Source organism: Mizuhopecten yessoensis, unplaced genomic scaffold, assembly GCF_002113885.1.
Source record: "Mizuhopecten yessoensis strain PY_sf001 unplaced genomic scaffold, ASM211388v2 scaffold8213, whole genome shotgun sequence".
Classification (NCBI taxonomy): domain Eukaryota; kingdom Metazoa; phylum Mollusca; class Bivalvia; order Pectinida; family Pectinidae; genus Mizuhopecten; species Mizuhopecten yessoensis.
In genome coordinates this window covers 1371832-1399352 of record NW_018407435.1, presented here as the reverse complement: position 1 = coordinate 1399352, position 27521 = coordinate 1371832, and the positions used below count along the sequence as shown (strand labels likewise).

Below are 27521 nucleotides of genomic sequence, written 5' to 3'. Positions count from 1 at the left end.
TTGACTTTTAGGCTAAATTTTAAGCGTTCGAGCTATCGGGCTGAACTTCCGGTTTTTCTTGGGTGTGACAGTTTGTTATCAACTTTCGTTATCTGTTCTATGTAGCTGTCCATTACGAATACCAGAGCTCCTAGGTGAAGCATAACTAGAGGAATTCTAAGGAAATGGGGGAAACTAAAAAAGTGTTTATCGGATTGACAATATACGTAAGCTTAGCAGCAATAGGACTTGTTGTGGCTGCTTTCGTCACAGAGCATTGGATTTCGGCTTTTGCACAAAAGAAAAACAACACTTTGAGTAGAAATGCTTCTGAAACAGTTGGGAAATTCACCGGAAATATTACTTTTGGATTGTTTGCAGGAACAAGAAAGGTTAATTATGGAGTCGGCGCTAGAGAACAAACAATCGAAGGTAAAAGAAAAAAAAGAAAGGCATACGCTTGTATGACGGCGTACCATTATAGACATTGTAAATGTGTTGTACTTGAAAGCGACAAGTGTCGCCTGACAAAATCTTTAAAAAATATTATCAAAAAGCAGACGAAATCAGAAGATGTTTTTTTTTATTAATATGACTATAATAAGTTCAGATTGATTTGTGAAAAAAAATTGGCTGAGGTGCATACATTTGTATGACAAGTTCAAATTTTTAGTACCAAATGTGTGTAATGTGAAATAAATTGTCATTAGTATGTAAGATGGTTATCGTTGCAACAAAATATGTAAAAAACAAATTGAGTTGTAAGTCACATGACCATCATTGTAACTCCACCACCAACTTATGCATGTACACATGTAGTTGCAGTGTAGTCACCAAATAGCTGTGCTCTGACGACGGCCGGCCTATCGGGATGAAACTAGTCCGCATACATATCAATACTGTTATGGGAACCTGGATTCAGGAGTTGCTTCCCTCCTTTTGTTATTTGTTTTGCTTTACCATACATTAAAAAGGCTTCTGTATACAACTGGGGGTGCCTCGATCGTTAGCTGCGATCGCTAACGGGCAGTCATCACTACTATTGGTGCAATCAAATGTGAGCTTCAGAGCATCACTCTCCAAAGAATTTGGGTTTGTTCCTCAGCGGTGGCAGAAAAAGAGTGTGATGTCTGATAGGGTTGTTACCCCTCTGGTGGTTTTACCATCCCAGATAGCACACCGCTGATGGGCCAACGTTGGCCCAACGAAACTGTACTGTTGGCTCAACGTAGGCATACAACATCGGCCCTACAGCTTTTTGTCCGTTGGGCTGGCAGAAAATTCTGTAGGGCCATGATCTGAAAATATTGTTGGGCCACCATCTGATAATGCTAAAATTGGACTCCTGTAACAACGCCTGGTATATTTTACATTTCTGTCTGTTTAAAATACAGTTTAGAGTTTAGCGGTTTCGTTTTGTATTTCAACCAAACAAGAGTACCTTTCCTTGCAAATATGCAAATCGGGATCTGGAATTATCCAATCACAATTTTCATCGCTCTACATGCCATAATTATGTCATATGGGCAGATGGTGCGAACAGGACATGGGGCTAAACAACCAGAATTCGAATTGAAGTGAGTTGTCAATGAAAATAGAATGTAGATTTTATATTATATTCAACTTTATCATTTACACGTTTTCATCTTTCTCGTAGATAATTGCTGATACATCAGTAACTTACTTTTGTCAAGACATTGCAACACGTACCCGCTTCCTATTTTTCCAGCAAAGCTGCATTCAGAACGAGGCTATACCGGATATCCGTTAGACTATGGTTCGATGATCAGTTAATTTCCGACCGTGGGCCAACGGCGAGATGCGATCGTTGGCTTTGCAGCTAAACTCCACAGCTGGGCCAATGGCGCGATGAGATCATTGGCAATGCAGCTTAACACTGCCGTTGGGCCAACGGCGAGATGCGGTCGTTGGCTATGCAGCTTATCTTATCGGTTGGGCCAAGGTCGATATGTGATCGTCGCATCGCGCCATTGGCCCGACAATGTCGTGCTATCCGGGATGTGGGCTTTCTTCCACCACGAAACCAACATCTGTTCCCCTATACTTATAGTGGCGTCGTGGCGTCGTAATACAGAGCTTATGTTTGTTGATGACGTGTAACTGGGTATCCTCCAAAAACCTAGAAGATAAATGTAAACCTTCCTTGACACTTATTGGATGTTGTTTCTTATGTGTACATTTATTCAAGAATCCTTGCATTTCCATGTAAGAATCTGCCCACTCTTGACTGGCGCCTGACTTCTGGTCATTTTGGATGAAGACAAGGAGCCTTTTTGCATGATGCAAACAAAAGACAATGAACAGAACCTTCTTTGATGCAAATATATATCACCTCATGATCATCTAAGAAGAAACTGTGTGTGGAACAAGATATATCGAAAAATGCACTGCAAGCCAGGTTAAAACCCGGGACCCTCCAAACTCTAGACAGACGCTCTACCGATTGAGCTTTATACTGGTGGCTGGAAAATGGCCCAGCCCATGGCCAGTTCAGCTACATACATGTATAGAATCTCACTACAGTAGTATGAAACTACTTATACATCTACTTTCTAGTGGTATAACCACTATCACTGTTATTGAAAACTACTATTGCCAAACATGAATAAACTTATCCTATTCATCAATCTACAGCATGGAGGACGTACATATGTACTACTTGCCTTCTTGATTAAAGCACTAGATATACTCTGCAGGGCCATCCTTTAGCCTAAATCCTCATACAAACATTTGAATTGTCAGGACTCGTACTATTACTTCCTACAGACTTTCTGATGCAAGGGTATCCCGGACCTTTCCCATCTTTGGGATTCATCTTAACTGTACAATTTGGAACTTTCAGTATTTTCCAGCTGCTTTTCAATTTTTCACAGATATTGATTTTGACTGATATTGTGACTTAGTGTATATAGGAATCATAACCATATAATCACCGTCTTACATTAGCTATAATGTTCAGGATTACTATTAGCCTTCTCCTACAGGTAAAACATGGATCCAGATTTATCAATTTCTTCCTTCCTCAAAACTTTGAATATTTTCACCTTACCCCTGAAATGTACCAATTGATACTTATATTTACTTCAAGCCTTTAATATAATGATCACTCATGTATTATTATCTCATACTTTATTATGTATGCACCAATCAGAATTTTGCTTTATCTTTTCTCCATATCTACTTCCTTATTCAATGTAGTAACTATATTGAATGTACGTAGTTGTGCTCTGACATCCACCTGCCTAGCAGGCCGAAATCAGTCAGCACAAGTGTCAATTATATCAAGAGAGATAAAATGCACTGCTAGACCAGGGTTCAAACCCAGGACCATCCATAGATGGACGCTCTATACCAATTTAGCTATGTGGCGGTAGATGATCAACCCCGTCCAGTTCTGTTACATTCCTCCCTCCTTTTTCTAAGACTTTGCCCCCAAAGAGACCACTTTTTACAACCCAAGTTTTGGTATCCCCTTATAACAATAGTTGGGTTTTGAACCAGTGACCCTCCGAACTCTAGACGGACGCTTTACCAATTGAGCTAACTGGTTGTGGATGTCCGCTACACAGTTAATTATGGAAACCTGGGTTCACAATTCAAGTTATTTATCTCCTTTGGGTATTTGCTTTGCTTTATCATAAGAGGGCTTTTGTATACCGCTAGGTGCGTCCTCCAGAAACCTAAAAGATGAATGTAAACATTCCTCGACACTTTTTTGACATTGTCCTTTACCCCTGTGTTATGAGTTAGGATCGGTGCAATTTTCACCTTGCACGTGTGCTTGAACTAAACTTTATGCTGTATCATGTGTGTACATAGGACTTCACATGTACATTGGTGAACACACTTAGACTTTTTTTAAATGTATCGTGTGTGTAGAATGTTATCAGACCCTACAGACATGGGCGTTGTTCTACTAAGGGTCCATTATATGTTTGTGTGACATTATATATTTTATATAGTGTACTGGGTAAATAAACTAACTTCGTTGTTCCACTCACTTTAAGGATTATTTTGAGTAATATAATGCAGTCTGAAGATGGCGGGGCTGTGGTGGACGAGTGGTTAAGGCATCGACCGTCTATGATCACTAGCCCTCCACCACTGGGTCCTGGTTTTGTGGCCTATGTACATGGGGCAGTCGGCAGGTACTGACCACAGGTCGGTGTTGTTTTCTGGGTGTTCCGGCTTTCCTCCACCAGCAAACCAGCTCGCCCTTAAATGATCATAGCTGTTAAAAGGATGTAAATTAACAGATGCATTTTGATCAGTGTACACATACACATATATACCTGTGACATTTGTCAACCTTAAAAAATCAATTCACTATAAATTGTAACTTGGTTATTTTTTCACATACGTGATATTGAACTGGAATTTGTATAGGTCCAGTATATACAGTAATACAAATACAATATCTGCTGATGTTGCTTACTCTTGTTGTTTGGAGGGGTAGGGTTTGAAGACACTTCATTGAATGTGAAGCATACCATAGTACATGTACCTGCATGTAACATGCACACATCCAATTGTAATATTTGCATTTTTCATAACTTGCCATATTTTTCACAAATCAAACTGAAATTTGGGTGAATGTTTTTTAATTGTAGTCATTATATGAACAACACATCTTATGATGTTGTTTACTGTTTTTAATATTTCGAAGATTTTATCTGGCGACAAGGTTGTTGCTGTATTAAGACAGTTGTTGTTGTCTAAATGTTGCTTGTATGTGTAGACCCATTTAACTGTGACCATATTGTACCGAAACATGGTTAGTGAAAGATGTCTTGTGCAACTGTGCTTCATTTATATCCTAAACAAAATTAAGGGTAGGTTATATTTACAATGTTAAATTCTAAAACACCCCACATTTTCATGATTAAGGAAACATTATGTTTGAACGTTCGTCATTGACGTCTGTCATGTGACCTGTGACGTGACCAGGTAGCTACAGCAACGTTTTTGCTAATGTTACGATAATACTGTACAGCTAATAACAACAGAAATATGTTTTAATTTGTTTAAGCATATAGGAGAAGTGTTTGATTTAAAACTTAGATCCCTAGATATGTAGGGTTTGTAAGTAATAATTAAAGTATAGGCCAGGATTGCTAATCAAAGAAAGGGGCTAATAAATTATCACATACTTTTTTAAAAGTTTGTGTACAAGACAAGGTGTCTACCCGACTCCCACTCTGTAGCTTGCGATGTTTCATCATGTAAATACTGACCATCCTACATTTCATGACTTATGGCTGTGAAAATAAAGTGATGTCTGCAGTCTAATTTGTTCCGGTAACTTTAGGGTAGCTATATATATCTAGCTATCTATATATAGCTACCCTAGATTTGTGTGTCTATATATAATATATATATCCTATAAGATTTTTTGTGTAAATTTTATATAAGAACAGTTAATGTCAGAATATATTCTAAACACACTAAGAAAAACTTAGCTGTAAAGCGACAGAATTAAATATAAAATTCCTGTTGATGGTGACCAGTAATATTTTCTGTTTACTTATTTAGATAATGTGTCAACAAATTAATCATGACAGAAGTTTCAATTTATGCATGAGTATCGGTTTTATTTTCCCCATGCATGTTCTTTTCTTATTAAACTACCTTTTTAATATTCTTGCCAATGTTATGATATATTATGGAATAAAGCATTTTATTACATATGTCTTAAAAAAATAACAAATAAATGCTTCTGTTTGTTTAAGGAATAGCTTATATGTGGTGATTATAACTCCATTTGAGCTCTTGTTTAAATTGAATAAATGGCAAAGCCATCTATGATATATTTACTCATGCTGAACTGGATCGAATTATCACCTCCTGACCTTACCAAAATGGAAAACTATTTCTTACATTTACCGTTTATTTTTTCTGTGAATGGTTCATAACATTTTTATGCATATTTCTGATCAAAAGGATATTTCATTTCATCTTCAAAACTTATTAAGGTACGATATATATCGATGGGTTCAATAGAACTAACGGCTGGAAATTTGCATTTGGTAAACTCCGCCCACATGCACATACACTGTATGTACATCTACTATTGATGATGTCACATGGCAATGTGTCTCGTTTGCGAAAAAATTTGCATATATATATATATATATATAGTTCAGTCTATATTTATTGTTGTCGATGTCATGGAAACTTGTCAAGGTCTATGAGATAATAACTCCAGTTAGCAAGAACAACAGTTATTGAGTGAAGGTCAGTGTTGACTGTAAATTTATGTTTTCTTCAAAATTAGCAAAAATTTGCAAGGGACCAAATATTTTTTACAGTTTTGTCACATATTCCTAAAATAAGTGTAACCCAATCAATCACCTGTTTTTGGTGCCCACTTTTGAAAAGTCTAAAACTCTCCCTGGTACATTTATTAAAATAGATGACGTAACGATTTTGTTAATCAATGTTATCTTGTAACCGCCTTTAAATGTCATATAATGAACACATTTACACCAATACCCTAACATCGCCCATCAAGTGTAGTCCTGTCTACACAGAATGTTTTGGTTACCACGGTGACATCAGCATTTCACACCGAATCATTTGTCATAGGAACCCCACAGTATATAATTTAACCTGGAGTTTGTTAGAGTTTTGTGTTTCTACATATACACCGGTCACTTAATAGATAAAGTAAATTTCTACATACCACAGGTAATGGGCTGCATCAGTATGTATGCTGTCACTGGCATACAAAAATTGTAATTTGCGAAGTGTATAAAGTTGAATGATAATTTTTAGTGTGTGAATGCATGATACAGACATTACATGAAACAGACATCATTACATGAAACAGACATCATTACATGAAACAGACATCATTTCATGAAACAGACATCATTACATTAACATACATCATTACATGATACAGACATCATTGCATGAAACAGACATCATTTCATGAAATAGACATCATTACATTAACATACATCATAACATGATACAGACATCATTACATGAAACAGACATCATTACATGACACAGACATCATAACATGACACAGACATCATTACATGTTACAGACATCATTACATGAAACAGACATCATTACATGACACAGACATCATTACATGACACAGACATCATTACATGAAACAGGCATGATGTTATTAGCTTTGCACATGTTTTTAAAAATTACATGAAATGTTGACATCTGGAAAAACGAAATTCTATACATAGAAAATGTGTAAACATATTTTGCAAAATATAAGAGTTTATATATAGATACTATATAGATAAAACTAAAAAAAGTTGTGCAAGCCCACCCTAACTTTTTGATAAGGCAAACGTAATGTAGCTAAAAAAAAATAACATTAGTTTCAGTTTGCAAATTCCTCGTACACCCAGCATGCTCCCGCTCAATGGTATATTGTATCAGATTATTGCACCAGTTTTTGTAGTGTTTAAGTTTTGAATCCTGATTTTATTTTTTTTGTTCTGTTTTTATTTCTGTATACAGTGAAACTTGCCTCATCTGACCCCAGAGCATTCTGACATACTGTCTAATCTGATCCCTGAATATTCTTAAATCTTAAAATCTGACCCCTGAGTACTCTGACATTGTCTCATCTGACCCCTAAGAATTCTGACAGCCTGTCTAATCCAATATAATGCTGTGATCCTATTTCTAACAAATACTATACCCAATATTGAGACCTGTGTATTCCAACATTCCTGCCATATCTGGTCTATATGTTGTATCCCACATTGTCGGACTAGACAGGTTTCACTGTATATTATTTTATATATATTAGATGTTGTGAAATGTTGTATTGTTGTTGTTTGTTTGCATGCCTGATTTTGTTTGTTTGGATTGGTTTTGTAACAGTGGTGTGTGACGGAGCGGCTGGGTATTGTCTCTTATACAACACAACAGCCGTCGACAAGAAAACAAAACTACAGATGGTGGTAGACGAATACAACAACGCCTCGACAGTCCTAGCTTCCTCTTCAGGTCAATATCCGTCTTCATATCAATGTGTCGGAAATTAGATATTTCCGTTTATCTACAGCCTGTAGATTTAATGTCATTCTCATTGTCAGAGTTATCAGTTTAGGTTCCTAAGTTTATTGAAATTACGGCTTTGTATATATATACCTTATACAGCCAACGATTATTGATTGAAATACCGGTAAGACCGTTTGGATCTGAAGCATGACTTTATTGGATATTTTATCAATATTCTTTTTCAGATAGGGGAGTATCGTTATTTGTATTATATGCATGGCTAGCTACTGGAAACAGTAAATGAAGACATAATGTTACAGGTATACTACCTGCATGCATTTCAGGCTGCACATTAAAATTGATTAGTAGGGTCAGTGTTTAGCCACATGCAGGTTACCATATAAGGATTAAACAGATTTTTTGAAGTTTCATGCTTGTATGAATGCAAATCTGTTACAAATATTAAAACAACAGTTAGTGTTCCTGGGTAACAGTCATTAGTGGTGGCTTCAAATATATTTACAGTTACCTGTGTCATCATGATCAGGTGACTGTGACTGTAGTCTGCACCCAAGGGTTTTACTTATATTTGAGGGTTACCTGTGGGTGTTATAAAGGTTTTATTTAGAATTCTCAAACCATGTAAAAATGTTACTGTATGTCATGACGTCTAAGGCAACTCACACATGATCTGTCCAAATAATCGATTAATTCACAACACGGATGTGGCACAGATTTACTGTTTGGTAATATTTACTAAGCAAAGCACTGGCTGGTATATGTTTTCTACGTTATTTTTAATCTGAAAATCAATAATATTCTGCTAGGAGAGCTAATTGTAGGTATCGTGTGGTAAGCTCATAGTGTTACACAGTTTAGAATTGATTTATTATAGATTGGTCATCATAGATGGGTCATCTCTCTTCTACATTGGAAGAAATTTATAGAAGTTGAACATTTGAAGTGGTAAAAATTGGGGGTATTTGATATATTAGACACTTAACTTTTCAAGTGTAGCATTATTAGCTCACCGGGTCCAAAGTACCAAGGTGAGCTTATGCCATACCGTGGCGTCCGTCGTCCGTCCGTCAACAATTTCTTTAAACTGGAAGCATTCCTAGGTGGTGGGGATTCAAAATTGTACAAATGATGGGGCTGTCCCCCCAGGGGGCTGAGGGACAGGGCAATAAGGGGGCAATTTGGCTATATTGCTTTAAGCGACATCTTCTCTGGAACTAAGAGATGTTCTCTGGAACTAAGAGATGGATATCAACCATATTTAATTGGAAGCATCCCTAGGTGGTGTGGATTCAAAATTGTACAAATGGTTGGGCTGACCCCCCAGGGGGCTGAGGGGCCGGCCAAAAGGGGGCATTTTGACTATATTGCTACAAACGACTTCTTCTATAGAACTATGCACTGGATATCAATCATATTTAATCAAAAGCATTCATGGGAGGCAGGGATTCAAAATTGTACAAATGGTGGGGCTGACCCCCATGGGGTTGAGGGGCAGGGCCAAAAAGGGTTATTTAGCTATATTGCTTTAAGCGACCTCCTATCTGGAACTAAGAGATAAATATGAACCATATTTGACTGGAAGCATCCCTAGGTGGTGGGGATTCAAAATTGTACAAATGGTGGGGCTGACCCCCCAGGGGGCTGAGGGCTGGGCCAAAAGGGGGCAATTTGGCTATATTGCTCTAAACGACTTCTTCCGTAAAACTATACCATGGATATTGATCATATTTGGTCGGAAGCATTCATGGGAGGCAGGGATTCAAAATTGTACAAATGGTGGGGCTGACCCCCCGGGCTAAGGGGTAGGGCCGAAAAAAAATATTACTTGGAAATGGTTGAGATCCCCACCATATAACCATATATACAATTGCTGAGTATAAAGAGAGGAATGCACATTTGCTTCCAGGATGGCCCTAGGGTCTGGCCCCACCCTTGGAGACTTAACCCCTGGGTCATAACTTTGAAACGGTTAAGATCCCCACCCCAAAACTATATATACAATTGTTGGGCATAAAGAGACGAATGCAGTCATGGTATTAGAATTGACCCAAGGGTCTGCCCCACCCTTGCAGACATAACCCCTGGGTCATAACTTTGAAACGGTTGAGATCCCCACCCCAAAACTATATATACAAATGCTGGGCAAAAAGAGACAAATGCAGTCATGATATTAGAATTTATCCTGGGGTCTGGCCACAACCCTAGGGACCTAGTTTCTGAGTCACAGCTTGGAAACAGTTGAGATCCCCACCCCATAACCATACATAAAATTGCTGGGCATAAAAAATCAAATACAGATATGCTACAAGGATTGGCCTTGAGGTCTGGCATATTCCCTTGGATCTCATTTGGAGAATATTTTGCCATGATTGCTTAGATATCCAGGTGAGCGATACAGGCCCTCTGGGCCTCTTGTTGCATGTGATTTTATGTGAAATATTCAACAGTAATGTTTTCACTGATTTTATGTTGACAAATATTTTTTTGTTATTGTAAAACCCCATGTAATTTCGATTTTCGGAACTTGAATTATTTTGGTACGCAAAATATTCAAGTACAAGTTTTTTTGGGGATTTTCTGCCTCAAAAAGTACCTGTGCAAATTACATAGGTGTGCAAATTATATGGGTTTTTACGGTACCTGTATACAATTTAATTTATGTAGAAGTCATTCAGTATGTCGCTATATATATAATCAGTTGGTGACTCTAAACCTCACTAGTCTAATCTCACTGGTATTCCACACTGATACCTAGAACTTCCTAGTTGATATTTAATATATAGATAGATAGATTATGGATGATGATTTGGTGTCCCGACCTATTTGGGCAGGAGGAGGGGGGTGGTTGTTGTAAGGCCACCTCCAGTATTTCGACCACCATGGTCACTCAAAACACCTTTGGGCCATGGTCAGTGGTGTGTCCAGTTCTTGTTATCACTTTTTTTCGAGAAGAACTGGATGGTTTTTCTCAAACTTCATATTTAAACTCTCCTTGGGTATTAATTAATAAGCATTAGGCATTTTTTTTTTAAAACCGATAGGGAGAAAAATGTAGCTGCTAGTTGGCCAGATCATCAATCTAGAGTTCAGAGAGTCCCGGATTAGAACCCTGGCCTGGCCATGCATTTTTCCTCTCCTGTTACAGTAACAAAGACTTCTTCCCCTGCTTTGATTTAAGTTGTCAATGTTCGATGTTAAAGAGTAAAATGTCACTCCAGACCAGGTGGAAATTACTATTGAGACTTCCCACTTGTTTTTTATTGTAAAATTGTAATATCAATGGCCACAAGGCAGACATTTTAACTTTTGAAATGTTTTACTTCAATTGATACAAAGCGAAATACAAAATAATATCATCATTTTGAAGTTTAGATCAAAAGCCACCACAATGTCATGATGCAGTTGCAGGTGGCCTGATGTGTGTCATTGCCTGGTAACATGTTCAAATCATGACAAGCTAAATTACAAAATGTAGACATTCATGAAAAAAAGTGTTTTAGAAGGCAAGTTTTGAGAAATATCTGAAAAGGTACAAAGGTTTTCATTTTTTTGTCCTCAGCAATTTTGAATACCTGTATACATATTGTTTTATTATATGATATGACTCAATATTAATATAAGATAATATAGATCCCCGTACCACTGCCAAAAACTGTAACTAAGTTATACATATTGGAAACAGTTTTTTCCAGCGTGACTGCATGTAGCTTTGATAATCATTCTGAAAAGAAAAACCATACTTGATGGGACTTTTATGAGAAATACTGTAATAAAAATTTGAAATAAACAAAACATACCTTGGTAATCAACAAGGGTGTTCTGAGTGTAATAAAATCATTGGGACCTGGGTTCGAACACTTGACTTTAGAATGATACGTGACATGACATTTTGAAGTTTGTCAGTTACTTTATAGAGGAGGAACCTCGGACTAAATCATTTTCTCTCAGACACATGAAAGCCGAGTTCACAGATCCTAATTCCATCAGCGAATAGTTCAATTTTAGTTTAAATGCTTATACCCAGTCATATACTGTCACTGTAACCAATGGAGCTATACCCGGTCAATGGAGGTGTACTAGCCCAAATGTGCTACAGTAATATCAAAAAGGGAAGTTAAGGGGAGGTCACTGTACATAGGAAAAACGGCAGTGCAGCGGGACAGGGATCCTTAAGTTCAGATATGTTTGAACAACTAGACGCTGTCAATAGATACCAACACTTGGGTCACTAGTGATAACTATGTTATTTAAAAGGTGAATATAAATATTAAATTCCAAACTAAGGTTTCCATTTGCCACACTTTAACCCAGCGATGGGTTCTTGATTTGAATTATTCATTTAGAAGTCTCACTGATTACTAATTAGTAGAAGATAGAAATCTCCAGCCAGCCTGGCCTAGTTCTGTGTGATCCGTATAAGAAAAACACTGCCTGTACAGCTTGATCAAGGTTCTGGGTATTTTCACTAACCTTTGATTGTGTTTATGAATTTACAAGAAAACAAGTTTTACTTGTTGAAAATCTTTCTGACTATTTAATTTGTGTTCATTGCGAAATCCGAAACCAGCTTTAACTATTTATTGGCTGTCTTGTTGTAGATGTATGACAATGATCGATGCATGATAACCAGTCTTATAAAAATTATGCTCCGTCATTGATTGAAGAAATAACTGAAACATTTAGTCATGGTTCATTAAATCAAGCCGATCAATGTTTTGTGAGACTGAACTAACATGTACACGTATAGTAGCTGACAGAACCTAAATGTTGCCGGCAGTGTTATAAACACCTTTCATAACCAGATTGCTGATAGAAACATTACATATACATGTATTGTATTGGTGCTGATAGAAACATTGCATATATATGTATTGTATTATTATGTATAATTTATAGGTTAAATATGACAGTAAAGAACCACTTCAGTGTCATACAAATAGATAGAAAAGTCTCTTCACAAGCAAATTTAATGTAAGACATTTATTGATGGAATATTGTATAATGATGATGCTTATAGACTGTTGCTATATAAAATGTCTCCGACCTAGTTTTTCCTGTTTCCGTACATCTGTCCCCCATTACTGACCTACTTCATCTGTTTTCCAGTAAAAGGTAAACTTTATGAGTTTATAAAGTGTGCTCTGTTTTACAGTTAAAAAAGAGCTGTACGAGTTCGGCCTGTTCCCGTATGGTCTGTGGGTAGCCACCATCGTACTGTCTGCGCTCGGCATGGCCTGGGGCTTGGTCTCAATCGGATTCTCCATCTTCAACATCGCCGGCAAGCCGATAGAAACCATCACAGGCCCCATGGGCCTTTATCTCTGGAACGGTCTGGCATGTAAGAACAGTTTTTAAGATTCTCACCTTTCATTTAAAATTAAAATAAATCTTTTGGTTTGAAAAGACATATGTGAAATCACTGTAATACTTGTCCAGACTCTTAACTCATGAGTTTCTGTGCTGACCCTGTAAAGTAGATTGGTTTATTATGACTTGGTAATTAGACTAATAGACACTTCCAGGTCCAGGGGTGTAGGAAAGCAAAATTCTTACTTATGGTTTTCAAATCAGGTAAAACCTGAGGGTTGTTGATGAGGGTTTTGCCAATATTCAGAAATCCTGAGGGTATTTTTCTCTCTTTCTAAAAAAAGTATATTATAATTATCACCAGAATTAGCTCAGGAACCACGAAAAACATGCATTGCAGTTTCCACATCAGATTTTTCCTGATTTGGTGAAGTCACATTATTGTTGTCCCATTGTGACATCACACATGTGAAAAGTGGGTGTTAGATAGAAATTTTGTACACTGGAAGTTTCTGTTATTTAAGTACCCTTTTGTAGTAAAAGTCATGGTCAGAGAAACTAAACTGTGTGACACATACATGTATATAACCCCTCAAAAGTCAAAAGCTCCATTAGAGTTTAGTTTTCTGAGCTGCTGTTTATTATATAGTTTATATTGTAATAGACTGGGACTAATGTGTTATAAATCCTGATGAGATTTGATATTAATGTCTTTTTCCAGTACTGTTTACTGCCCTGGGTATGGTGATGTACCTCGTCCTGTATTTCCGATACTACCAGTACAACGTGCTACCACTAGAGGATCGTCTGGCCGACTATACCACAGAGAACAACACCGACCTCGATTACTCCTTCTACTTGCTTGTGGCTGCCACCGGCCTTTACTTCATAAACTTGTTATTTCTCATCTTCTCCGGAGCCAAACTCAAGTGTGGTTTCACGCGGGAGGCTGACAAAGTCATCGATAACGGCATTATATTGTACTAATGTAATGCTATAAATGGTATACTGTGTTGTATACAAGTTTATGCTGTAATATGTAGTAAATACATTTTTACATATCGGGGCCACTTCTTAAGAAAAAATGTGGAGTATATAATGTTGGTTTATGGAATTTAGAATAATTTTATGATTATTTTTTTCGCGAAATGTCTTTTTTCTTTATGACCATGCAACAATCTTTTTGGTTCCAGTGTTTCAACTTTTGAGGTTTTTAATGGTAATCACAGGAAGCCCACTAAATTTTGTCAGTATGTGTTCTATACATTGTATCATATGTAACCGGAAATATTTGTGTCACTGCTTGTATTACTTGAATTGTACTAAGTGAAATGAAATTCTGGCAATCGATGCATTCGACTGAATAGTGGACATTTTATAAAAAATTGACCTATTTAATTGAAGGGCTAATTAAAACAATAGTTAAATGTCTTTTCATTTGAGAATTTATAAACTGAAAGCTTTGTTTAGATTCAAAAAGATTGCCGCATGATTCGTAAAAGATGGAAGATGGTGTGTTGATGATGGCATCGCAATGGTCTGACCCCTCTGGAGGGTTGCTTATGTTTGACCACCTAGAGGGGTATACAGAGGTAGATTTTAAGGATTAAGTTGATTCGAGGAATACAGAGCAGGTTGTAGGGATTACATTGGTCTGACCATTCCACGAGATTCAGGACGTTTGTCCATTCCAGGTATCTCCAATAGGCTAGGTTGTAGCTAAAATGAATGGGCTCAAGAGCAGGTTGTAGGGATTATATTGGTCTGACCATTCCACGGGATTCAGGGCGTTTGACCATTCCAGGTATCTCCAATAGGCTAGGTTGTAGCTAAAATGAATGAGCTCAAGAGCAGGTTGTAGGGATTATATTGGTCTGACCATTCCAGGGGGACGGCATATTTGACCATTCCAGTCCTAGGTATCTCCAATAGGTTGTAGCTGACCAATGGTATACTTATTAATAGTCTATTTAACTGCATTGCCACCAAAAAAACCCATTGTTTTATTTGTAGTTAAAATAAAATAGATTGACTTACATGGTATAAGCTGATTACATTCCCAGCTTGTATGGAGTCAGATATAGGTACCCAAAACAGATAAATGTTGACTGGGTACAAGACCACTCTTATTATATAAGCCATAATAGTTTGCTAGTACGAATCCATCCATAACATATTTGATAAATCACATATATTTTTCAAGATTTTATTTTTGTCTAGAATTTTTTATTCGGATACATTGAAATAGGACACCAATCCTTCCCAGGTTAGGTTATAAGTTCAGTTTTGTAAAAATATGTCTGTGTGAAATATTTGTGATTTTTGAATAGTTATCTAATACATATATATAATCTCTTTAAGTTAACTTCTTTATTTACTCGGTGTTCAGTGATTTCTGTTTCAAATTTTGATTTGAAGGATTACAAAGTATAAAAACCGAAACCAAATGAAAATCAGTGCTAAATTATTTTTTTTAGAAATTTTATGCCACATATTTACTAAAAGTTCTGATGAAATTGATTGATACATACATTCCAATGAATTGTCAATGTGTGATTTTTTTTTGTATCTCAGTAATCAGTTAAACAAACAGATTGGATAATATAGTAAACATGATTTATTTCCATTGTTTAACGTTAGTATTTTGTACGTATTTATATTGTTAATCCAAAGTTTTAATTGACATTCACTTGAACCTCACATCTACACAAACGCAATGTAAGGAAAGCTTGCGAGAAGACATTTATTTTTGAAATCCTGATAGGTGTGATTTGAAGCATCATTTCAGAGAGCCGTCTGTCTTTTTCACTCTGCCTTTTCGGAATGTTTGAGGAAGTTTTGAACACTCTACGTTCTAGGTTCAGTTAGCGTTACTGAATTTAATCTTCACACATTTTTTCGAATTTGTTTCAAAAAGAATATTATTTCCTGTTTATTTATCATATGAAATAATGTTGCTGAACAAAAAAGGAAAATTACTAAAGTTCAGTGAACAGTTAATCTGATTTTGACAAAGAACATTTTGCTGCATGGTACATTTTTAATACGATAAACTAGTGATAAATTTTAAGTTGGGCCAAAAAATATAATGGCTTCTGAATGTCAAGAAAGGTGTTTGATCAAGAAAACGGCAGTATGAATGATGATAGTTCTGATCACAGCTATTTTAATTATGAAATCCAAAATCCATCCAGATAATTGATAATGCATTATGTTTGAAAATGTGTGCATTCTCACCTCTCTCTGTGTCTGGGGGTAATTTTAACACAAACCCCAGGAGTGATTAAAGCATGCCATGTGGTGTTCTGGGAACCAGAGACTGGGCCCATATTCATGAAACTGTCTTATGCTCAAATTCAGATTCTGTGTTCAAGCCCAAGATCTTGTTCAGATATTAATGAAGACAAAATTCAAATGATTTGGATTTTTTTAATTTTATTTTTTAAAGAGACTTTAACTGAATACTGTTTTCAATATTTCCACTTGACTTTTTGATTGTTTGACATGATTGAAGTAAGTTAGAAGGAGGCTAGTATGAGCACAAAATGCATGCTTGAGTCTGAGAATGTTTTCATGAATGCGGGCCCTGATTTTGTTTGCATCAGTTGTACAGTACTGAGAGAGCGAAGACTGTTTTTATCACATTGTTACACATTTAGTTGTATTTGTTAATGCCCAATGTTTCTGGGGACCAGGAATGTTTCCTTGCCAGCTGGCTGGCTTTTGTAGGAACCATTCATAATAATCGTTACTGAAAGAACATGCACTTTTTTTTTTTTTTTTTACATTTTCCAAGTATTTAAGTATTTACAATCAATTTTTATTTCATTTGCACTGTTTAAAGTTCATTTGCATACAGTTATAATGATGAGTGTAAACTTGGGGTTGTTTTGAAGGTCATGACCTTTTAACTTTGTGATTACACAACAGGTTACAGATTGTTTTCGTCTGTTTGGTATTGACAAAGAAGTGATTGTGTGCTTGTTTGTTATATTGATGTCACCCTCATATTGTTAATGAAATATTTTTTATGAGGTTATATATCACATGCTTAAACACTTGATCAAAATTGTTTTAAAGTTATTCGTATTATGTTGAAGACCTTGCCTGTGAATTCTTTAGAGAATTCAGTTGAGTCCTGTTTACGATTCCCTCACACACAGTGTGAAATGTGATTTACTTTTTTAAATCTGATACATTCCGCTCAAACAACATTCCCAGGCTGAAAGCAGACATCTGCGAAAAACAGACCACATAAAGCAAATAGTTCCCGTTTATCTGAAAACATTCCTCCAGCTCACGTACACGAAATGTCAGTCACGCTAACATTTATATCATTGTAAACATTTTCAAGATTATACAAAGATACTGCTCCGAAATTCGATTATTTAAAAAATCTTCCATAAACTTAGCCGATGAATGCACATCTTAGCCTTTTGTTTTAGTTTACGTGGCATACTCATTAACTCATCCACCCCTGATGACACATTTGGACTCTTCCAATTCAAAGGTTGGAATAGTTGATTATGAAATTTCAGGGGTGAATGAGGTAAAATGTACTTAAGACTATAAAACTAGGGATAATTAAATGACCCCCTTGTGCTATGTGGTAGATAGATACTTAGTTTTATAGACAATATATACTACAGATTACTTGCCATATTTGATAATTCTTGCCATGAAATGATATTTACAATATTTGCCTGATCAGTGAGTACTGGGAATGTACTAAGTATATATATGGTCACTTGTGATAAATTTTAAATTTATAGAATTGAGCTTTCAAGATTTCTCACAAGAGTAATCATTCATGCATAACTTCACACAAGTCCTTGTATCTAATCCTTTCTCCTGGTAGGGGATCAGTCTGTTGTGTGGTAATGTTTGATGCAATCTATTATGCAGAACAACCCCCCCTCCCCCAAAGGTGAGACCCCGGGGATTCACAGCAGTAGTTGATGCAGCCCACACTAAGATTATGATAATATAGATATATAAAAAACCTGCCCCATACACTAGACTTGATCCAGGCTCTGTTAATCCTGTAACTTGAGGTCTGGTTATTGTTTGAGGAACTGGTTTTCACAACAGAATTAAATTGTATTCTGTAATTCCAAGATAAGGTGTTTTAGATTTGGTTGTAATTAACAAAATTTTGTAAATTCAAATTAATGTGAATGATCTATATTACTAGTCCTGTAAGTCTGATATTGTGGATATTCTGTATCAGTCATTTAACTTATAACAATATAATTATGGGGGGGGCCAAGTTGTTAAGGCGTCTGCCTTTCTGCTACCACTAGCCCTCCACAACTGGGTCGGGTTCGAGACCAACGTGGGGCAGTTGCCAGGTACTGGCCTTAGGTCAGTGGTCTTTCTCCGGGAACTCTGGCTTTCCTCCACCACCAAAACCTGGCACGTCCTTAAATGACCATAGCTGTTAATATAATAGGACGTAAAACACAAACAAACCATACTATACAATTATATTTTAGTTCCAAGCCAGAAATAGTTAGCTACCCTGTATATATACTATTGGTTAGTAGGTTAACCCTTTGCACACAAATTCTGTAATGTTTTTCTAGTCTGCTCGTTAGATTTATTGAGGAGTCTGTCTCACAATAGACCTGTCCATGGAAGATATCCTTCCAAAATAGTAAATCAACATTTTTCCTCGTACCACTCTCAGTAATGGCAAGTCAAACTCACAGGTCAGGTCTGTCATTATTACATGGGCATTGTTTTCTAACTATTGACATTAATTTGTTGATCCTCTAAATGTTTTAAATCACTTTCGCTGGCCTGACACAGGAAATCTCTGCATTCTGACAAAACCAATGTGGTTGGGCATTGTGCACACACTTACACATCCTATGGGGAAATCAAACCCTGGTCATGTTGGTGAAAGACATATGCTTTACTGGACCAGCAACATTGTGTGTGGACTGATGTGACTTGAGTAAAGTTCGTCCAGTTCAGTAAGGTATACACTAATGTTACCACTGCCTCGAAAATTAAGGTCACAGTGGAAGTTCAAGGTCAGTTATAACCAGAGGGCAATGAATATCAAGGGCAATTTGGCATGAAAATTGAATCCAATCACACAGGTTGTTTATTTATCTGATGGATTTATGTGTACATCCGGCCTGTCATTTATCGGGATTAACTTAATACCAAATACTGACTATGTATTATTTTTACTTTGATGTTATGTGTTGCACAGCGTGCACGTTTTTACTGAGTAGGTTGTGTTTTACTATATATGTGTGTGTGGCTAGTCACTATTTATCATAGGTTACTGTTACAGTATACATGTTCAGCTGTTAGTGTTCTTTACCCTGAAACATTTACAATGTTAGTATATTTTTCAGGACGCAAGGAATTTTTTGCCTTGATCACTAGATACAATTCCTGTATATACAACTACATTACAACCCGGAATGTACGGTTAAACATGCTGCAAGTGTTTGATCACATGAGATCTCAAAACACTTAACATTCCCATGACTGTTGTGCAACATTTCACGATAGAGTAATTAATGTTGCATCATTGCAACTTTTCTCCGTCAATTTTGACCTTTCAATCTAGCCATTTTGTGAGGCACTTTAGGGATGTTAGGTATCAGAAATTAAGTGGTGAAGAAAATGTATTGAACATAAACAACATACATCGGACATTTTGGTGAATATGATGTCAAAGAAAAGTTAGAAAAGCGCCACTACAGGAAGTCCTTCCAATGTACCTATGATTTAATCCCTACTACATATACATACACTTGTAATTTTTTTCATTCTGAAATACATTTGTAGGACCAAGGGGTTTCGGTCCTTCTAAATGGGATTACAAGGATACACTACTACTGTGTGAATAATACACTTCAGATATTTGAATCTTGTGATTATTTGGACCAATTATCATTAATTAAAGCTTGCTTGCTGAGCACTACTTAATATCATTTGATACAAAAATGAAAATGAAAATATATATTGTCCGAAAAATGAACATTTGTATTTTTTTAAGAAGGGTAACGATATAAAGGCGATAATTTTGGACAGTTTTCAGAAATAAATTTAATTTTTTTAAAAAGAGAATGCACATTAATAAAAAATGGAACTGAATTGCACACTATCCAAATAAATATTAAAATATGCCCATACTTCATATAATTGAGTTATCTCCCTTTGCACAGTTAAGTAGACTAACTCTTTTTATGCTCTATAGTAAAGTGAGTATTTTATGAAGATCATATTGCTCTTTACAAAAAAACTAACCATGTTATCTAAAGATGATACAAATGTCTGTGTGTTGATGAATTATTGCAGAAATAGCTTTATCTAAAGAATCCTGTTCCGGTTGTAGGAATGGCAGAGTTGACTCGACTGCAAGATAATGTTATCTGCCCATAGGAAATATGTGGGGACTAAACAGTAACTGACTTTAATTATCACAGGGTTAGTGGGCAGATTGCTTTAGGTTGTAGAGATGTTTGTACATATGTTATGTACATGTGGAGTAAGTATATTTTTGTATTGTTGCATTGTATTAATAACCATGTATATAGAATTGTATATAACAATGTATGTATATATACACTGCACTTTGTGTACGCGTTTCGTAATTCAAAGATTTTTTTTTATATATGTGTACAACATTTTTAAACAGGTGCTTTTTTACAATTCCAGTACTGAGACGCATGAAAAGGTTTGTTGTCTGCGTCCTATATATATATACATTATAGTTGTGATTGGTAATATCACTTACGCAAAAATATTACTTCTTTTATAATTAATAAAGTTCTGCTTAATCATTAATTGATGTTCATCCTCTTATGAACACTTACTGTCTGAAATTATAATGTTGTTTTATGAAATTTAATGTTCTTTAAATTTACAATGATTATAAAATTAATGAAAACAAACATCCATAAGTACAGTTTTCAAAAGATACAAAATAGAATATTTGAAAATATACATGTATTTACATTTAGTTATGCTTGATTTAATATAGTTGTACATGTTTTATGTCTATTTTTTTTTGTCATCAGAGCAGTGTCATGCACCGTATAGGGCAGAAAACAGTTTTTAAGATAAAGGGTACCATGTAATGTAACTAATGTCCCTGGTATGAAAATTATTTCCAAAAGAACATTCTGTATTTGATCCAATGCATTTTAGTTGATAACAGTTTTTCAAAATTTGAAAATTCAAAAATGGAAAAAAAATGTATGAAAAAAATCAAATATTGCTGGATTCGAACTTGGGACCTTCACACGGCCCATCCTACACTATACTAAGAATTACAAATTATCGATTTCAAAATTAAAAGTCGTACTTTGGGGTTGCAAAAAAAACACCATTGAACACAGAAATGAATATATTGGCAATGGAACTGCTTCATCTTCTATATACAAGGGAGAGTACTCCATGTCAAAAACCAGTAGAAGTCTTTTTCAAGATTATAACCGATGCCGCGGTATGTACCCCTTACCTTAAAAACTAACACAAGTAGCAGGTCTATGATGATTTTTTTACCAATCAAAATGTATTTCTACTCTAGTCTGTTGATTTTAATAATACATGATTTATTATTGATTATGTAATTAATTTTACAATGTAAAACTTGTTTGAAGTTTATTTTAACATATCACTTGTACTGTTAGTATCCATATCCTCTGATATATGACTTAGTTTTAACGGTTGTTTATAGCATATTCTGATTATGAAAATTGTGTATTTGTCAAGATCCTTCATTTACTTAAAATAATCTTTTGTATCAGAACAAAGCATTTCATGTGTGTTGTTGTCATAATCTTGTACAATTATTCTCTCATGGTGTAAAAAATTTAAGAATCAACCAAAAGAATGTCTTTTCGAGCCTAGACACTAAATTATAATAGCCGTGTTCAATGTGTGCATGAGGGGAGACAACTCTATTCTGTGTACAGGTAGTAACTGGACATAATCTTTTTTCATCAGCATTTAAAAACCCAAATAACGTTTTAATCTGTAAATAAAAGTTTAACTTGTCACAAGAACAATAAATCCTATGATTTTCATCTATGATTCATAAGAAAAATTATCAAATCCCTTTTTTTTTTAAATTGTGAAAAGTACATTAAATTATAGTCATAGCATTTAGATGCATTTCTGTTGATAATAAAACAAACCCTCCGTTTCTCCCTCAGTTTCTTGGTGTTACATATTGAGAATATGTCTTGACGTGCATGTTGACCTTTATGAGAATTAATCCTGTTTAATTGTATGATTATGCAATGTTAAAAACCAATGTAATTTGTTTGTAATTGTTCCATCTTGCACATTAACAGAGTATGGATTTAGGTTACAGCACCATGACATTTAGTCCAAATTATTCCATCTGTTTTGTCAATTTCTTATATTGAAAAGTTTGGTAATATTTTCAGTAGTTTCTACATACCTGGTATATAGATATATATAAGCTTAAATATTTGTGGTGATTTGAAAACTATATTTTGCCTATTCCGTCTTTTCGTATTGCAGAGTTATCTGCTCTTGTTGAGCAGGTATTGATTGTTACGTCATTTGTTTGCGAGAGTAATGTCATCAATATTTGAGAAAACGACGAAAATTTCTCACACAGACCAATGACTTAACAATCAATACCTGCTCACAAGAGAAGATACCTCTGCAATACGCAAAGATGGAATACCTGTGTGTGCTGTATACATGTAGCTATATTGTAAGCACGGTAGTCGTAATTGTGACCAAAAAATGAAAACTATTTGACAAGATTATATGCTTCATGATTAGGAGACAACATATTGTAAGTGAGATTGCATAACAAAGCATTTCTTTGAGAAAAAAAATGTTTGGCTTCATTTTGAAAACTGAAAGGGGGATAATTGTTTTAGTTATGTTTGTATGAAGGATCTGTGTAGGGAATCAACTTGAAGGATTTTCATATTCATTAAACATTTGATTGAAAACTCATTAATGATTGATTTTGGGGATCATGTGATTTTTGCTGTTGGGGCTATGTAAAATGTTTAACTGTTACAAGGTTGTACTGAATCGTAGTACCAGGGTGTGAACTTAGAAAGTTCGGCATTTGAGAGTAAGAATACGTTACCGTAGGTCATGCTTTCTGTCATGAATGCAACACACTTCATTTACATGTACCAGGTAGATTCAAGAGAAATAAAGTAAATGTTCCTATAAATTAATGATGCGTTATATTCTGTGACAAGCCTGGCAGTGTGCTCACGAAAAAATGTAAATGTTTCCAATGACGGTATTGGTACTTCCATATTTAGGTGGTTAGATTGCTTGATGTTTAAATTATATATATAGCATTTTAAATCAAAGCTTGTGGACTTTGATGTTCCATCTTACAAATCCTTGAATGTTACAGAAATCAAATGCATGTAAAAAAACTGAAGCATAAAATTGATAACTGTTTTGGCCATAGATAGGGGAATTCAGGGCAGTTTTGGCCTATATTTAGGTCACCTGAGTGATCTGTTGCAAGTGCATTTCTGCTGTAGTGCTTCGGATGTCATCCGTCATGCATAAAAAAAACACATTTCATCTTCTTCCTCGGAAACCATCTTTAGATTCTGATAAAAAATTGGTATTTATCATCAGCCTGAGGTGAGGATCAGAATGCATACTCCGGACGAGTCGACCCCTAAGGGAACCGAGGGGCTGGGCCATAAGGCTCATAAAACCTTGAAAAGACTTCTCTCAGAAACTAACAGGCAGATTTTCACCAACATTTCATGAAATGATGCTTACATAATTAGGATCACATAACTTCTACTCAAGAAGGGGCTGTATTGCTGGACTATACGAGGTCTAAGAGTGCAAAACCTTCAACAGACTTTTCAAAAAAGAGGATTTTCACCAACATTTTATGAAACAAGCCTTAGCTGATAAGCTGGGTCCATCAATTGGGCCCAGTCAAGTTCAACATGGGATGTAAGACCCACATAATTTTGAAAACTGTATTGTTGGTAGATACACCTGTGGATTGGTTAATAAGACATACCACTGTTAATATTCCTTAGGTTTTTAGTAAAAAGCACAAATAACAAATAAATAATAAATAATCGCTTTTATTCCATTCCAGGCTTAAGAACTTATAACTTTAACAAGAAACAGTCTGAGACAGCATTGTCTATCACATAATGTCACAACAATAAAAGTATTGTATTTGAAGGATAGGAGTTCTACATCAGAGTAGGAGTATCTCACGTTACAACAGTTATATAATATAGCAGTTGTACATCTTATCGTAGATCACAAGTTACAGAGAGTTGTATATACAACTGGTACTTGTAAATGTATACAACCATTACAATAGTTGTATTAGGGAGAACCAATTTCACTTTTATCAAAATAAAATAACAACATAAGCTGTATCTTTAACAAGAGGCCATTGCAGACCTAAATTGCTCACCTGGCTATTTTAAAAGTGAAGCTTTTATTTTAGGTTGAAATTTGCACAGTTGCTTAGGAGGTGATGTATTTAAAATACAAGTCAGCCTTTTCACCCTACCCTTCAGCTCCAAGCATTGTCAGCTTCTTTCTTATTTTACTTTTAATTCCCATCCTGCCACCAAGATTTGGTTGAAATCTGCTCAATAGTTTGAGAGATATTGTTTTACAAAAATGTTGAGACATCAGATGAAGCACCACAGCATAAGCTCACCCAGATATTTTGTACCAGATGAGCTTATTCCGTCTTTGCGTATTGCAGTTATCTTCTCTTGGGAGCAGGTATTGATTGTTACGTTACTTGTTTGCAAGAGTAACATCATCAATTTTTGAGAAAACAAGGTATGTTCTCGCACAAACCAATGACGTAACAATCAATACCTGCTCCCAAGAGAAGATAACTCTGCAATACGCAAAGACAAAATAACAAATGTTACATGCACGTGTTTGTTAAAATATTCAATAAAATGATTCACTTGAAATTGGTTAAGAAAACTTTTTCAAAATCTATATTGACATTAAAAATAAATAACAGTGATTAATAGCATGAAGTGAAAGAGTTAAAACTACATCATACTGATATTCACTGGACTGATCACAGAGAGTAAGTGTTTGGCACAAGTTCAGAGTTAAAAATCTACAGATACGAGAATAATCCTTGCTAAAAGATAAGAAGTTTTTTCAACAAATATTACGGTATTGAAAAATCATTGTCCAGACTCCAACCTAAGTGCATAACAATTTTATCAAAACCAAACCTTTATTTACTATGATGCTCAACATATTGAGATCCTAATACCTGTACTGAGTTATGGTATCGTAGGATTCAATATTAAACACACTTGTTTCCTTAAGATGAATACTGTATGCCAGGAAATGTTTATCGCAGTTCAACTTTTGCCTTTTCGTTCTCTGAATGAGGACAAAATTATCTTAGTAGGGTACTTCAGTTCAATACATGCCATACATTGTAATGACATGTTACGGTAGAAAATAACTCTGGGTGAATATGGATTTTACCCGTGAAGTGCAAAAGTTTCCAGTATACAGTAATCATTGGTAAGGGGAACCAAGGTGGAGCGAACTTAAGACACCACTATTACAAAAGACAACCACTATTAGATATTTCAGGCAAATTCAACTAGCAGTCATCAGTGGTCATCTGAATGAGACAGATAAAGGGTGATATGGTCTGGTAAGAGAAAGAAATGAGGGGAGGGACAGGTAAATCAATAATTTCCACATTGTAATTGGTATTCTAATCAATATTAGTATTGTTGAAGGTATTGAGGAGAGGATATTTGATAGTTCTGAAGTCAACTCCATGTACCTTCAACAAAATTTGATGAAAAAGTTGCAAAATGAATGAAAGTTCAATGATTCGCAGGCGTATGGGACCATCATTATCAGGTGTCGTCCTTGATATCCTTGACTATGTAGAGTTTGGGAAAATCACAGTCATTAGAAATATCTCAACAAACAACAATTGCCATTTTCAACAGACGCTGACTTGCTAGGGATTAGGGAGAACTTCATATCAGGTTCGATTGATAGCTAAATTGCCATGTTTGAGCAGTGTCAGTTCTATACCTATCAGAAGCCACTTTGTGTCGTACCTGGGCTGAAACCCTACCTTTGTCTTGACCACACGGCGACTTACGAAGGTACGTACATGTAAATATTCTGTATGTGTTACATAGTAACATCTGTCATATTTTGATATGTCGGACCACTTTGGCGTTGTCCTCATAGCAGCAATATTGCATGATATCTCTTCGAGCAGAGCTCAAATTTGAGATAAATAAAATATGCGTTCCATTTGCAATTATTAAAGAATAACACATCCACATCTAATAAGAAATTGAAAATGCATGTGGTAAATAGCATTAATATTTTGATGTGTTGATAAAACCCAAGGTGTACGATCCTCTATTCAACGAGACGCAAACTTTCAAGACAAAAAGGATATTGGTGGTATGAACAACAAACCGGATGATTTCTATGAAGTTAATATCAAGTTACATGTTTTATCACCAACAGTGTTAAGCTTTTATAGCTGTAAAAATACATTGTAAAGAAAATCTGCATACGATCTTGTGATGCCTAAAAGAGCTTCACAATACATGCAGTTGACTATATATCAATTAAATTCCAATTAAACACACCTATTTAAATATTTGTCTTTTTCTGTAACAGTATTTAACTAATATAAATTGCCATTACATATGTCTTAAAACCTTTTCCGATTTATTTTTAGATTCATTGCACAAAAGTGATTTAAGAATAATTTATAAGGTATACTAATGTATTATAAACATCTATTTACAATTAACATTCATCACGGTGAAAGTAACAAAAACAACTACAATGGTGTAAATAAATATACATCAGCAGAAAAGGGTGATGACGATGATGACCACCAGGATAAAATGTTCTCCTGCACCAGTCAGCACACCATGTCCTCTAGGCCAAATGTCGGTCAGTCTTACATAATCCAGCTGCCAGATGGTCAAAGTTGATTGTAAGAGGCGGGTCAAGGATTGTCCACACATCATATCTCCCGTAAATCCACTGTTGAGGACTCACACGACCTATGAACAAGCTTTGACCCTAGCCGTAAAATCTCAAAGCACAAGACAAAGGAGTAACACTTTGTCACATCAGGGAACAGATCTTGGTCTTTTTAGAGCTTTTCGAGTCAGTCTTGTTTGATATCACATTTGACCCATACTGGAAT

General features: G+C 35.6%; 2 protein-coding genes across 6 annotated transcripts in view; one reads left to right on the top strand and one right to left on the bottom strand.

The window, feature by feature from the left end:
• Nucleotides 1–63: 63 nt before the first annotated feature.
• LOC110455408 (clarin-2-like) lies at nucleotides 64–18720 on the top strand. Of its 2 annotated transcripts, XM_021505526.1 has the most exons (4): nucleotides 64–411; nucleotides 7862–7987; nucleotides 13155–13340; nucleotides 14031–18720. In XM_021505526.1, exons 1-4 carry the CDS (start codon nucleotides 165–167, stop codon nucleotides 14294–14296), a joined length of 825 nt encoding a protein of 274 aa, XP_021361201.1. In that variant the 5' UTR covers nucleotides 64–164; the 3' UTR covers nucleotides 14297–18720. The 2 variants fall into 2 exon arrangements, with proteins under 2 accessions (XP_021361201.1, XP_021361202.1); XM_021505527.1 differs by lacking the exon at nucleotides 7862–7987.
• Nucleotides 18721–24386: 5666 nt separating this feature from the next.
• The window catches only part of LOC110455362 (cGMP-specific 3',5'-cyclic phosphodiesterase-like), a 75065-nt gene continuing 71930 nt past the window's right edge, over nucleotides 24387–27521 (bottom strand). For all 4 annotated transcript variants that reach the window (XM_021505455.1, XM_021505453.1, XM_021505456.1 and 1 more), the window contains exon 21: nucleotides 24387–27514. In XM_021505455.1, the coding sequence (XP_021361130.1) occupies nucleotides 27440–27514 (75 nt within the window). In that variant the 3' untranslated portion in view covers nucleotides 24387–27439. The remainder of the gene's footprint in view (nucleotides 27515–27521) is intronic.